This window comes from Solanum verrucosum, unplaced genomic scaffold (assembly GCF_900185275.1).
Source record: "Solanum verrucosum unplaced genomic scaffold, falcon-dt-bn FXZP01000103.1, whole genome shotgun sequence".
In the NCBI taxonomy this organism is placed as follows: Eukaryota; Viridiplantae; Streptophyta; class Magnoliopsida; order Solanales; family Solanaceae; genus Solanum; species Solanum verrucosum.
The window spans coordinates 10,079,236-10,094,054 of record NW_026020048.1 but is presented as its reverse complement, the minus strand read 5'-3'; the positions used below and the strand labels follow the sequence as shown (position 1 = coordinate 10,094,054).

Genomic DNA, 14,819 nt, shown 5'->3' with positions numbered 1-14,819 from the left:
TCATCTTGTTTTAATTAAAATCTGATTATAATATTTTTTTTTAAAATTTTCAATTAAAAATATCGTGATTTATATTTAACCAAAAAAATTGCCACATTAAATTTCTCCGACAATAATATATAAATGATAGTATATAATATATGCATACCAAAATAAATTAGATATATCCAACTATTATTAGTTTGAAAAATGAATGAAACGATATAAATACTAATTGTGCCAAAATGGCCAAAGTAAGGAGTGGAGGGCCGACATTGAGGAAATCGAATAAATATTGTGGATAGATATGCAATTAGATGATAAATTTGGGGAAGAAAAGAAAATGAGAAAACGATAACCCTTAATGTTTCGGTCGTTGTTTCACCCCAATTTTCTCTCTCTAAAAAAAAAAAGAAACGAAGAGAAGTGATCTCTCTATTGCCCGACGACTAGAGCAGTAGGGCTTCTCTAACGTCATTCACTCTCTCCCTCTCTCTATATCTCTAGATGCGGCGCACGTTAAACATCGCCGTCATTTATATTACGCCGTCGGAGGTAAGCTCATTATCGTACGCCTGCCTACCTGTTCATTTCATCTGATCCAACGACCCGTTTCTGACCCGCTTTGCATCCAAACCCTAATCTAGCCACTAATACTGTTCAATACCTGTTCTAATCGATTTGTTACCTGTAATAATAAATTTATCCCCATTAAACTGTTACTATCATTTTTTTCGGTCTTGATTTAGGTCGGAGTGGGTACCTAGGGTTTTTGTTTTCTTATTGGATCAATTTTTCAGTGAGATATTGTGGCCGATAAACATCTTTTGGGGCAAGAGAAAACACTGTTATACATACTTTTGATGCGTTGTGGGTTTCTGATATGGCCAATCATGGCGGTGTTGGGAGCAAATTCGTCTCTGTGAATTTGAATAAATCATATGGACAGTCTTCTCATCATGATAATAAATCTTATAGTGGTTCTTATGGCCCAGCCGCCGGTGTCGGCCGTGGGCGGTCTGGTAGCGGAGGTGGAGGAATGGTTGTTCTGTCACGGCATCGGAGTACTCAGAAAATTGGGCCGAAATTATCTGTTCCACCCCCCTTGAATTTGCCTTCATTGAGGAAAGAGCATGAGAAATTTGATTTATCAGGATCCGGTGGTGGGACATCAGGAGGTGGTGGTCAAGGAAATGGGCCGAGGCCATCATCTTCTGGTATGGGTTGGACTAAGCCTGCTGCTGTTGCATTGCAAGATAAAGATGTACATACTGATGGTCAGGTTGTTGATGGTTTGGATCATACTGGGCATGGTATTGATGGCGTCAATCAGGTTAGTGGATCCTATATGCCCCCTTCAGCTCGTGTAAGTGGAAATGGAGCTACAGTTACTGGTCCTGCAAAATCATTTCCTTTGACAGTTGAGAAAGTCTCAGTTTTGAGAGGTGAGGATTTTCCTTCCCTTCAAGCTGCGTTGCCTGTCTCTTCTGGACAGACAAACAAACAAAAGGATAGTTTGAGCCAAAAGCAGAAGCAGGTATCTGGTGAAGGGTCATCTGATGAACAAAGAGACAGTTACAGTATGAGTTCGGTGGTTGATATGCGTCCCCATGGGCACTTTTCACGTCATGCTACTGGAAATGGCCTGGCAGAAAATGGGTATGAAAGTCATGGTTTGAGCAGTGCTCGCAGGGTGGATCAACCTCGGAAGCAGGAAGATTTCTTTCCAGGGCCACTTCCATTAGTGCAGTTGAATCCCAGATTTGATTGGGCTGATGATGAACGTGACACTGGACACGGATTTGCAGATAGGGCCAGAGATACTGGTATTTCAAAAGTTGATAACTATTGGGATAGGGATTTTGATATGCCTCGAACTAGTGTTTTACCCCATAAAGCTGTTCATAACCAATATGAAAGGAGGGCTCCTAGAGAGACCCTACCTGGGAATGGGTTTTCCACTGACCAGAGAGGTGACAGCTATAGCAGGGATCTGAGAACACCTAGTAGAGAAGGTAGGGAAACAAGCACATGGAGGAACTCAATTCATTCTAGAGATGGTAATGTTCCATACATTGCAAACGACAGAAATGCTGTTAGCTCGGGTGGATCTGTTGTTAACAAGGATTTAGGGAAAGATAACAAATATGTTCCGCCACAGTTTGGGGACACTGCTCGTGATGGAAGTTTTACTGGAAATCAGGATTATTCATATGGAAGGAAGGACATGGGTCTTGTTACCGAAGGCAAACAACGCTGGAATCATGCAAATGAATCATCCAACAGTCGAGGGGTTGAGCGCATGAGTCAAGATCGCCTTGGCAGTGAACTGTCCAGCAGATACAGGCGTGATGGATTTCAGAACAACGCTGGGTCAAAATCTTTGTTCTCATCTGTTGGGAAATCACTGCCTCTGGGTGACCCTGGTCTGAATGTGGGCAGGGATAAACATGTTTCAAGGGGTGAAAGGCCATACAGAGAAGATCCATACCTGAAAGACTTTGAATCTGCAGTTTTTGATGAAAGGGACCTCTTTTCTGGAGGACTTGCTGGGGTGATCAAGAGAAAAAAGGATGTGGTTAAGCAGACTGATTTCTATGACCCTGTCAGAGAATCCTTCGAGGCTGAATTGGAGCGAGTTCAAAAGATGCAAGAGCTTGAGCGACAACGAGTTATGGAAGAACAAGAAAGAGCATTGGAGCAATCTCGAAGGGAGGAAGAGGAGAGACAGAGACTGATTAGAGAAGAGGAAGAACGTCGGCTAAAGTTGGAAAAAGAAGCACGAGATACTGCTTGGAGGGCAGAGCAAGAGCGCCTTGATGCAGTAAGAAGAGCTGAAGAGCAGAGAATTGCGAGAGAGGAAGAGAAAAGGAGGATCTTCATGGAGGAAGAAAGAAGGAAGCAGGCTGCTAAACAAAAGCTTTTGGAATTGGAGGCCAAGATAGCCAAAAGGCAGACTGAAGTGACAAAAACTGATACCTTAATTGTCACTACTGATGAGAAAATATCTGCCATGAGTAAGGAAATAGATATTTCAGGGGCATCTGATGTGGATAATTGGGATGAGAGTGAAAGAATGGTGGAACGGTTAACAACTTCAGCATCTTTTGACACAGCCATCTTAAGCAGATCTTCTGATGTAAGTTCCCAGCACTACTCCTCTCGAGAGAGTTTCACAAATTTTCCAGACAGAGGAAGACCTATTAATTCATGGAGAGGGGATGTATTTGAGAATGGAAGCAGCTCATCAATGCATCTACGAGACCAAGATATTGATCATCATAGTCCAAGAAGGGATGTATCTGCTGGAGGCAGAGCAGCCCCCCGGAAAGATTTATCAAGTGCAGCTGGATATTTGGCTTCTGGGAATTATGCCAAAGGTGGACGAGAAGGATATACAGATGAATTTGGCCATCGGAAAGAGCATAGGTGGAACGTTTCTATGGATGCTGATCCATACATCAGGAACAGGGACATGGACACAGAATTTAATGATAATCTTGCAGATAAGTATGGTGATATTGGTTGGGGGCAAACTCGTTCTCGTGGCAATGCTCGCTTCCCTTACCCAGATCGGCTATATCAAAATTCTGAAGCGGATGAACCTTATTCCTATGGTAAGTCAAGGTATGCTGTGAGACAGCCACGGGTACTTCCTCCACCTTCACTCTCTACTATGCAGAAAACTTTCAGGGGTATGAATGATCACTCTGGTTCATCAAACCTTGTTGACAATGAAAGCCATTATCCTCATCCTCGGGGAGGTGAATCTACTAGGCAGACAGGCTATCTTGGTGGCCATCCATCTGAACTGGTTGCTTCCCAGCAAGAGAACGCTATTGCAGAAGACACAAAATTGAATAAAGATATGACCCCAAGATGTGATTCACAGTCTTCTCTATCGGTCACAAGCCCCCCAAACTCTCCTCCTCATCTCTCTCATGATGAGTTGGATGAATCTGGTGATTCTCCTTCAGAATCTGTCGCGGCAGAAGGTAAAAATGCAAGTCTCTCTGGATATGAATGCACTCTCTTAAATGATAATTCTGCAAAGGATGCCATGAAGATGGCTTCCAGCTCTCTCTCAGCCATGGAGGATGAAGACTGGAATGTGGAAGATAATGGTGAATTACAGCAGCAAGAAGAGTATGATGAGGATGATGATGGTTATAGGGAAGAGGATGAAGTGCGTGAAGTTGATGATGAGAATCTTGACCTGAACCAAGAATTTGAAGATCTGCAATTAGGTGAGGGAGAATCATCTCATAATTTAGATAATTTGGTTCTTGGTTTTGATGATGGTGTAGAAGTTGCAATACCTAGTGATGATTTCGAGAGGAACTCACGGAATGAAGAAAGTGTATTTGATAGACCTGAAACCTCTGAAGGTGGATCTATAAATAGGGTTCAAGTTGATGAAAAATGCCTTCATCCTGGTCAAGGGACCCCTGGGGCAAGTTTGGATAGCTCTTCTAACAGGGTCCAGGAAGCTGAAAAAACTATGCAAGAATCTGAGTTTAGACTGAGAACTGAACCTCACACTTCAGCAGCGTCACACCTATTGGATGGTATTGATGCTTATTGTGGCCCTAGCCTATGTGCTCTGCAAACTTTCTCATCTGTTGGCTCCCCATCTTCTGTTGGTCAGACTAGTGTGTCAAGTTTAGCTTCTTCTAGTCAACCTGATTTGCCTGTTAAGCTTCAGTTTGGTCTGTTTTCTGGTCCTTCTTTGATACCTTCTCCGGTACCAGCCATCCAAATTGGTTCCATTCAAATGCCTCTTCATCTCCATCCACCAGTTGGTCCATCCCTTACTCATATACATCCATCACAGCCTCCTATCTTCCAATTTGGTCAGCTCAGGTATTCATCTACTGTCTCACAAGGGATTCTGCCAATCACTGCTCAGTCGATGTCTTTTGGTCAGCCCAATGTGCAGGCTCATTACAATACCAATCAAAACTCCGGATGTTCTATGCCTCCCCAACTTTCTCAAGATGCTTCTACTTCTAGTCTGGTGAAAGTCAATGTTCAATCTCTTTCAGCAAATCAGGGACATGGTTTTCTAGTGAGACCTCATGACAGTAAGGCAGTACAAGGAAGTGCAGTAAGCAAAGCTCTTACAGCCAACATTGCGGGGATTGCTGATGCTAGTGGTAGAAAACTTATCTCGGAGTTAGATATCCAAGTTGAAGCTAAGGGCTTGAATAATGCAGTTAGGCATGTGCAGCCATCTAAGGAGAATGGATCTGATGGCAACCCGTCCTCTGCGCTGCCATCAATTCAGTCAGTTTCTAATGAGAGAAATTCTGCCGGGGGCAGGGCTCAAGGCCAATCATACAGCAACAAGGGGAAAAGATTCACGTATGCTGTAAAAGGTTCTAATTCGAGGTCATCTTTCCCAACTTCTGATGGTCCTTATTCTGAGTCGAGTAGATTTCAAAGACGACCTCGTCGGACAGTTCAGCGAACTGAATTTCGAATCCGCGAAAATTCAGATAGTAGGCAATCATCCAGCAGTGGTTTTTCTAATGACTCTGGTCATGGTGATAAGTTAAATCACGGTGGGAGAGGTGCCACAGCGGTTCTGGCAAGAAGTGGATCAAAGAGAGGATCCTTTTCTAGTAAGCTACTGAAGCAAAATGTGGAGTTAGATTCTAAGTCAGCAAATGTTGATTCTCAGGAGGTTGACTCTAGTATCAAGCCAAGCAAGGATGACGGAAGGGCATCACTGCACAAAAATCAGAATATTTCCCACACTGACGAGGGAGATCTAAAAAGGAACATATCTGTGGAGGATGTTGATGCTCCATTGCAAAGTGGTGTTGTACGTGTTTTTAAACAGCCTGGCATAGAAGCACCCAGCGATGAAGATGACTTTATTGAGGTCAGGTCTAAGAGGCAAATGCTGAATGATCGGCGAGAACAAAGAGAAAAAGAAATCAAGGCGAAATCCCGTGTTTCTAAGGTATCACGACTTACCACCCATGTTTCTAAGGTATTTATGCGATGTTATTTGTTAACTTTTTTTAATCATGTTCTCAGCCTCCACGCAAACCTCGGACAACCAGACAGAGTACTGCAATTTCAACTAGCCCAAATAAAATCTCGGCATCTGTGGGTGGAGAAATATCAAATAAGAGTAACTATTCAGATATTATTGCTTCAGAGGCACAAGGATCTGCTTATAAGGACGTGTCCACTGGATTTACTGCTGTGGCGTCACAGCCACTGGCTCCAATTGGAACGCCTGCAGGGAGCAATGGATCTCAGGCTGATAAACAATTTCATACAGCCAAGTATGTGTTCTCTAGAAGCAAAATATAGCCAAAGAACCTCTTGACCTCCTGAAATGCTTATGCGGATGTTGTTTGTTTACTTCTACAGGTCCCACCAAACTACCTCAGGTGGCGGTGTGTCTGCTGGTGGAGATGACCTTGAGCCAGGCTTGGTGTTTGAGAGCAAGAAAAATACAGAGAATGTTACATCATCACCTCTAAACTCTTGGGGTAGTGGACAGATCAATCAACAGGTATTCTCTTTTGTCAGGTGTTGTACCTCTCAATAACTGTGATGTTTTATGCAGCCATGTTAGACGGCTTCCAGTTAGATCACTGTCATTTCTGTTGTTAAATTGTATTCTGATTGAATGTGCTACAAAAAGTTTGATGCTGGATTTGCTAACTTGATTGTAAACAACGTAGTTCCATTGGGCACCTATACTCCCAAAAGTTTCCACTGTGATATTTTGCTTCCTTGTTTATCCCTCTGCTATCACTTTATTGATTATTGATTTTTTCCTCTTTCAAACCTAAAAATGGTGTGACTAATCTTTTCCAGATTATCAATATAGTATTAAAAAAATACTTCATATCTGAGCCAAAATTCCAACACAATTTCTTTCTTGAACATCAGCTAGGTAATGTTTTATTTTGTGACTGGATTATGTTATCCGTGTTTTTATAAATGATACTGGATATTGACAATTTAACCCTTAGTTATTGGTAGCGCTGTTGTTCGTTGGCCGTTTGTTTATTAGATTGTTGACTATGAGATCTCTATACTTTATGGTTCATTGTTCCTGTAATTGTTGGCTCCGAGAAATTTTCTGACTCACTTTGGCATAGGTTATGGCCTTGTCACAGAGCCAACTTGAAGAGGCTATGAGCCCTGCTAGGTTTGAAGCACATGCAGCTTCTGTTGGAGCTCACAGTAGTGCAGTCACTGAGCCCATCTTACCATCATCATCCATCTTAACAAAGGACAAATCTTTTTCTTCTGCTGCAAGTCCAATCAACTCCTTGCTTGCTGGTGAAAAAATTCAATTTGGTAACCTGCCTTGTCATCTCATATGTATGTATCTCAAGTTATGATTATTTTATACGTATAATCTAATCCCTCCGCTTACCAGGTGCTGTTACATCCCCAACCGTCCTTCATACTAGTAGTCGTGTTGTTTCACATGGGATTGGAGCTCCAGGGTCTAATCGATCTGAAGTACAAATTTCCCGTAATATTTCTCCAGATGAAAGTGATTGTACCCTTTTCTTTGAGAAAGATAAACGTGCAAATGATCCATGTCTAAATGTACAAGATTCTGAGGCTGAAGCAGAAGCAGCTGCTTCTGCTGTTGCTGTAGCAGCTATCAGCAGTGATGAAATTGTCGGGAATGGACGTGGCTCTGCTATTTCAGAAGCTAAAACTTTTGAAGGTACAGAATTTGCAATGCCCAAATGTGCTTTGTTTATCATCTGATGGTTCTGACAGTTGCCTGTATTAATCAGTCTGTGTTATGGCAGGTGATCAGCAATTGAGCAGCCATTCACGGGCAGAAGAGTCTCTTAGTGTATCTCTTCCTGCTGATCTCAATGTTGAGACTCCTCCGATATCATTGTGGCCGCCCCTACCAAGTCCCCAGAATTCTTCGAACCAAATCCTATCTCATTTTCCTGGTGGCCCGCCGTCACATTTTCCTTTCTATGAGATGAATCCCGTGTTGGGCGGTCCTATTTTTGCCTTCGGTCCACATAAGGAGTCGGCTGGCTCCCAATCACAGTCACAGAAAGCTACCGTGTCTAGCTCAGGTCCACTTGGTGCATGGCAACAATGCCATTCTACGCTAGACTCATTCTACGGTCATCCAGCAGGGTTCACTGGCCCTTTCATAAGCCCACCGGGAGGTATCCCTGGAGTTCAAGGTCCGCCACACATGGTGGTCTATAATCATTTTGCTCCAGTTGGACAGTATGGCCAGGTTGGATTAAGCTTTATGGGTACCACTTATTTACCTTCTGGAAAGCAGCCTGATTGGAAGCACACACCCTCATCCTCCCCAATGGGCATCACTGAGGCGGATATGAATAATGTAAATATGGCTGGTTCTCAGCGAAATTTATCGAATATGCCTGCTACCGTCCAGCACCTTGGTCCTGCTTCACCAATTATGCCCATAGCTTCTCCTCTGGCCATGTTTGATGTGTCTCCTTTCCAGGTAAGGAATGCCATACCATCATTGATGTTAACAAAAAAAAGGGCTTGTAGAATATTTCACCCCATCGTAGTGGAGTATACTTGTCTATTTTAGTTGCTCACTTCTTTTTGATTTTGAAATAGTCATAATTGTCTTCATTTCTTTCATCTTGTGTTGAACTTATTGATTAATTTCTAAGAATATAGACTCTGTAATGCCTTAGATTTTTGTTATATGATCTATTAGTGCAAGCAGTTCTCTCATATAACATTTTACTTTGCTTTTGGTTTCAACTCAGTCTTCACCTGAAATGCCAGTCCAAGCTCGCTGGTCTCATGTCCCTGCATCGCCTCTTCATTCTGTTCCCATTTCTCACCCCTTGCAACAGCAAGCTGAAGGTGTATTGCCTCCTAAATTTGGGCACGGTCATTCGATTGATAAGTCATTGAATACCAATAGGTTCTTGGAATCTCATCCTCCAGAATCCTCTGATGGTACCCCCAGTTTTACCGTTGCGACAGTTGCCAATGCAGCTCAGTTTCCTGTTGAAATTGGTCTTGGAGATTCCTCCAAGTTGGGGGCTACTGGTGGTTCTGCTCAGAGTCTGGCCAGTCAAAGCTCCTCTGGATGTGCTAATGCAGATGCTGGCAAAATTGATGCTCTCAGAAATGGCGTCAGCAACAGTGGTAAAGATCAAGGTGTCAGTGGTTTCAAAACGCACACCCAGCAGAAGAATACCTCTGCAGGCTACAACTATCACAGGGGTGGTGGAATGTCTCAGAGAAATATGGCTGGAAATGATTGGTCCCATCGCAGAATGGGTTTCCATGGCAGAAATCAGTCCTTGGGTGTGGTTCCATCTACTAAGGTGAAACAAATATACGTGGCTAAGCAAACCCTTGGTGGGACAAAAACCACGGGAGGAGAAAACCACATGGTTGCTTAGAGATCTTGATAGGTAAGGAAAGATCTGTTATGAGTATTATGTCAGTGGGACAATCAAGCTAGTTTTGGTACCTTCTTGCATTTATGGCCTCTGAAAATAACTTAATTTGGACTTTAGATAATTGGTTGGTGATTATAGTGATCCTCTCAATTTTGTCCGGAATATGGATTTACTAAGTTGTGGTTTGGCTGCTGAGATTTGAAATTAAACCTTGTGCCCGGCTGTTATCTGCAAAATTTTCGTCAACTGCTTATTGCTTTGGCTTCTATTCTTTGATTTAGTCCCTTGTTGGTATTTGTTAACTACCAGAACTAAAGGAACAAGCTATTTGTTAACATTAGTAGAATGCTCTTGTTTTGCTTTCCAACAGCTTGTGTTAGCTAGCCTGGAAACTGGAAGTGGAAAATGAATGTTTGGAATTTTACTCAGTCATCGTCACTGTATGATAACTAAGTGGTTGGATGCCTGCTCGACTAGATCAACAGTACTCGACAAGTGATTCATGCAGGGACTAGGAGTTCTCTTAGTACTGTTTTGTTGCTGCAGTTTCTTTTATTAAATTTTTTGTCTTAAAGTTTCTCTATTAGGGGACAGTTTCACTATTTTAACTCTGGTAAGTGTTGTTAAATGAAAAATGATTTTTCTGCATTTAAGAGCAATGCAATCTGAGATTGCGCATCTCAGGTTTCTGGGTATGGCGAGTCTATTGCTCATGTCTCAATTGTTCCAAAAAGAAAGTCATGTTTTTTGTAATTATGAACAATTTAACTTGAGAAAATCTCTTTGTATCCAAATAAAATGATTTATAGTAATGCAAATGGTCAAGGAGTATTTTTTTTGTCACAAATATCACCAATCTCCTTTTTTTTAAAACGTGTGTCAACTCAAACAATGTCACCTGCTAGTTTTGACATGCTTCTTTAAATTAAACATTAAGCGTCCTCGCAATTACCAAAATGAGTATTAAGTGAAATTGTTGAGTTGTACTAGAACTAACTTGGATTGAAATTTGAAACACACATAAGCTAGTTTGGTTACTTCCATTACATCTTTTTTTAAATTTTTTTATAAAACAGCATGCCAACTGAAACACAACCAATTCAACTGATAATTAATAATGGATTAAGTAGCAATCAAACACTCGTTATTTCTTCTACCATAAGACGATCGCCAACCTTAACAGAGGTTTTTGCGTTTTGAATTAGCACATTTAGCAAATTGGGTTGGAGAAATAGTTTTTGATAACAATTTTATCATCTTGAGAAGGTCGAGATATACTTTTTTTTTCAACATTTATCATTGGATCTTCTTAGTCAGGTTTGGAAGTAACGTAATGATATTATGCGTCCTAATTAACTTAAGATGGAGTGAATTGGGTTATACTTATTTTCGCCTAAGTGATGACTGGGTTACTTTACTTTGTGAAGTGCTTTAAAAAAGACAGTTCTTTTTACGTGGAAAAACACCCGGCTCACAAGGGTGAAAAAAACCACGACCTACACCTCTGTAGGATTTTCCCCCAAATTCACTAAAATAAGTGAGCCTCAATAATATTTAAATTACAAGAGTTGCAACCTAGGAACTAACTATATGCAACAACCTTAACAGATTGTTGCTTCCCTCTTCAAGTTATAATACCCTTAACTTGAAGCCAAGTTTTCCTATTTTGTTTATCCCTAGCTACGCAGTTGCTTTTAAAAAGCTGAAATAGTACAACTCGATCATCACCTAATACAAGAATTCTAGACCCAAAAACCATCAAGTATGAAACAAGTTCTTCAATCGTATTAGACAACAAGTCAGAACTTCTTCTCAAATATACTCTTGCTTATTTGCTTGAGTTCAGCCTTTAGCTCTCAGTATATATCGAAACGTACGATTTGCGCTTTTATACTCGTACGTGAAAGTTCGGTTGATCACAAATACCATGTAAGATTAAACCCATCTTGTAGTAATGTTTAGATGAGGACAACTTCTCCTGTCTATCATCAAAACTTCATTAGATCTGATAAATATAAATTGTGTTAAATAGATATCATGAGTATGAATTAGAAAAGTATATTTATTATTAAGAAAAATAGACTTTAATATGGCATGAAGAGAATGATAGTTTAATAGATTTTTGAAAAACATAATAATATATAGTTGAATTATTTTATCAATTAAAGTAAATTTAGTAGGCAAATTGTAAAATGTTGACAAGTTGGATGACTTTTCGAGGGAACTAACTTCACTCATTTTATATTTTTTTTGGACGAAAATAAATGATTGCAACCTTAACACTTTAGTACAAAATACTTAAACAAGAAGATAGTATTTGCTACCACTCCGTACTAGCCACCTAAGAGTAAAGTAGTCAAAGAAAGAGAAGAAAACAACAACAAAAAAAAAAACCTGCAAAAGAAGAAGAAGATATTTTTCAGATAAGACAAAAACCATAAAAGTAGAAATTTAAGAATCAGAGGGGCGTATCCTGTGTGATAAATTTGACAAGCCTATCATCTTCCAATGTGGCCCAAAAGTCATCACCAATATCCATACTGTTTTCACCATTGTTATAATGATCAGTAGCCACTGCAACTTCATTACCATTTTGGCCATCTTCCACTATCACCATTGGGGAAGTAGTGTTGTCATCATCAATATATTCTGTGATAGGAAAGTTGGTTTTGGCCTTTCGACCTCTAAATTCTACGGCTTTTATGTCATAAGCTCTAGCAGCATCTTCGGCAGTAATAAAAGTACCAAGCCAAAGTCGTTGGGCTTTATGCGGGTCACGTATTTCCGCGGCCCATTTTCCCCATGGCCTTTGTCTCACTCCCCTAAATTCCTTCTTCGTATTCCTCCTCCTCCTCTTCTTCTTCCCGCTTTCCAGAGTAACAGAGTCGTCCACATTAATAGTCCTACGTGGCATTGAATTATCTGACGTGGCTGCATTTTGAACTTCCCACAAAAGCTTAGCAGCTTCTCCGTCCGCCCGACCATCAGCGGCGGCGCCTGAGAAAACATGTTTGAGAGCTGACACCATGTAGTGAGATTCTTGTTGATGAGTCAGTTTGTGAGTAAAAGTACATTTACTCTCTTCACATAAACTATGCATTCTTTCCCTGTCTAGAAAATAGAAAATGAAATTTGTTGTTGTTAAATGAAAGAGGAGTGTGGGCGTATTTATAAGACTAGTATATATAGAAATAATATTTTGTTTTGGGGTGAGCTGGAACACTAGTCAGACACGAGGTTGACTTTGGTGTAGGCCACGTATAAGTATTAAATCATTGCATTCAACTCTCTTTAATGACGTGCCTATTTTTGGAAGAATTGGTCCATGTGACGAAAGCCTCTTTACACTTAACAGCAAACCATTCTTTCTAATAAAAGAAATATGTAGTATTCGTAGCTTCTAAATTAAAATATGCATTTGGAACCTTCTATATTTAAGAGCTTCCTTCATTCGGAGGTATCTACGGAACATTCTATTTTTAAAAAAAATTTGTATATACATGCTCATCTTAAGTACTAAGTAACTTAATTAATTCAAAATTATTTTTTAATTTGTATTTGCAAGGAGTACTTAAAAGTGTACTATTCCAACTTACTTTTATTTGTTAATTATATTTAAAATAATTTTACTAATACATAAAAATAATATATGCATTATTTACTAAATGATCCTTACGAGTATATCAAATAAATATTGGACAAGTAAGAGTATATATAAACTCTTAATTACTAATTTTTAGTATAAAAAGGTTTTACATATCTTAAAGATGTCTGTACATGAATAATAACTTTTATACATAGAATGTTAAAGGTAAGACAAGTTATATATTATATTTTATATTATATAGTAGTAGAAATATTTTATTTTGGTTGGGTGTGCGAGCGGTTAGCCATCTTTATGCCACTTGTGTCTCCAATCTGCTGAGCCCAAGGAAGTGTCACGTTGAGGTTTGACATCAGCAGAATTAACGTGGTCTTTCTTTAGAAAAAACTCAGTAACATGTCAAATATGCACTTGACACCGCAACATTCTCGTATTCCTAGAATTAGGACATGTAATTATCGAAGGTTCCAGACGGAACCGCAGATGGAACTTGGAAGCTTCTACCATACGTCATCAAGAAGTATTACTTTTTTCCTTTCAAAATAACTTGTTAATTTTAAGACATGAAGTAACATCATTTTTTTCTTTCCTTTAGAAGGTCTAAATTAAAAATGTCATTTATTTTGAAATAAAGAAATTATTTTATAATTATGTGGTCTTAATTAAATATCCACGCTATTCATGTATTTGAAACGGTAACATTATATAGGATATAATGTTAATGTTGGTTGATCGAACATTTCGCTCATTTATATTATATATATAATGTTGATCGTAGTATTATTATTCGATAAATTGCATTTAGTTTTGGTTAATATTATTTTATGACGTTACACTTTGATAACAATTCTTCGTTTCAATCATTCTATTTTAATTTTGTATGCATTATCTTATCTATATCCTACTATTTTCTTGAAGATATTTAAGTCTAAATTATTTGCACTGAAGCATCACTATCCAATTCATTCCAACTTCAATAGAATTCTTCTTAAGTTGACTAAATGACAACCAATTTCAAAAGTCAAAAAGTGTTTTTTATTCAAACTTCACAATATGATTTTGTAGTAGTTTTCAAAGGGCCATAAAGGCATGAATGCTAAATGTATTAATCTGAGACACTTTATTAAAAAATTGAGACCTTCCTACGCAAAGTTGAGTCAATTCACTAGAAAAGTTCTTTTACGTCTTTTACGCATAGTCAACTTATGTTTTAAATTTTTCACGTGTTCAATCAAATATAAAAAATATTTAGAAATCTTTTATTATTGTTGGTATAGCTAAATTTTATAATAGATTTTACATTTTCTCTAAAAGAAGAGAATCTACGCCGCCTTCGATTCTTTTCTTGTTTGTACAAAGATAGTATCTCTCTGAGTATAAAATATCAAAAATTGAATTATTGAATCAAATTGAATTTTTTGGTAATTCGGTAATTAATTCGCTATTTGATATGACATTCAAAAGTAAAATTTTAGAATAATGGTATTCAGATTTTATATTTGGTATGAGACATGAATATCATTTGATATTCGATATTTCATGAATACCGAATTATTTACTTAATGAAAACCATATCTCAATAGGCCCATTGCTCATTAGAACAAGTCCAAAGAGAAAGTTAAAATTAAAGACTAAACATAAACAACCCAAATGCATGTCTTTTAGTTGTATCAATATGTTTTTCTTGACAATCTTCTTTGATCTTCTATTATATCGGGCCTCTACATAGAAAAATAAAAACAATTGGAGCAATAATATTAACTTTGTACTACAATTGGGTACAACTTTATTATGGTATTACCAAATACCCTGCCGAAGTT

At 38.9% G+C, this 14,819-nt stretch overlaps 2 protein-coding genes across 3 annotated transcripts; one reads left to right on the top strand and one right to left on the bottom strand.

The window, feature by feature from the left end:
• Positions 1 to 387: 387 nt before the first annotated feature.
• On the top strand, positions 388 to 9,671 carry LOC125822599 (uncharacterized). 2 transcript variants are annotated; one of them, XM_049502014.1, is made up of 7 exons: positions 388 to 5,947; positions 6,025 to 6,278; positions 6,367 to 6,511; positions 7,125 to 7,308; positions 7,391 to 7,690; positions 7,779 to 8,470; positions 8,748 to 9,671. In XM_049502014.1, the coding sequence occupies exons 1-7, from the start codon at positions 863 to 865 to the stop codon at positions 9,393 to 9,395; spliced, it is 7,308 nt and encodes a 2,435-aa protein (XP_049357971.1). In that variant the 5' UTR covers positions 388 to 862; the 3' UTR covers positions 9,396 to 9,671. The 2 variants fall into 2 exon arrangements, with proteins under 2 accessions (XP_049357971.1, XP_049357970.1); XM_049502013.1 differs by having other exon boundaries at positions 7,107 to 7,308.
• A 2,182-nt stretch (positions 9,672 to 11,853) lies between these two features.
• Positions 11,854 to 12,495, bottom strand: LOC125822077 (ethylene-responsive transcription factor ERF071-like). Its single transcript, XM_049501444.1, has one exon. It carries the CDS (start codon positions 12,493 to 12,495, stop codon positions 11,854 to 11,856), a length of 642 nt encoding a protein of 213 aa, XP_049357401.1.
• Between the last annotated feature and the right edge of the window lie 2,324 nt (positions 12,496 to 14,819).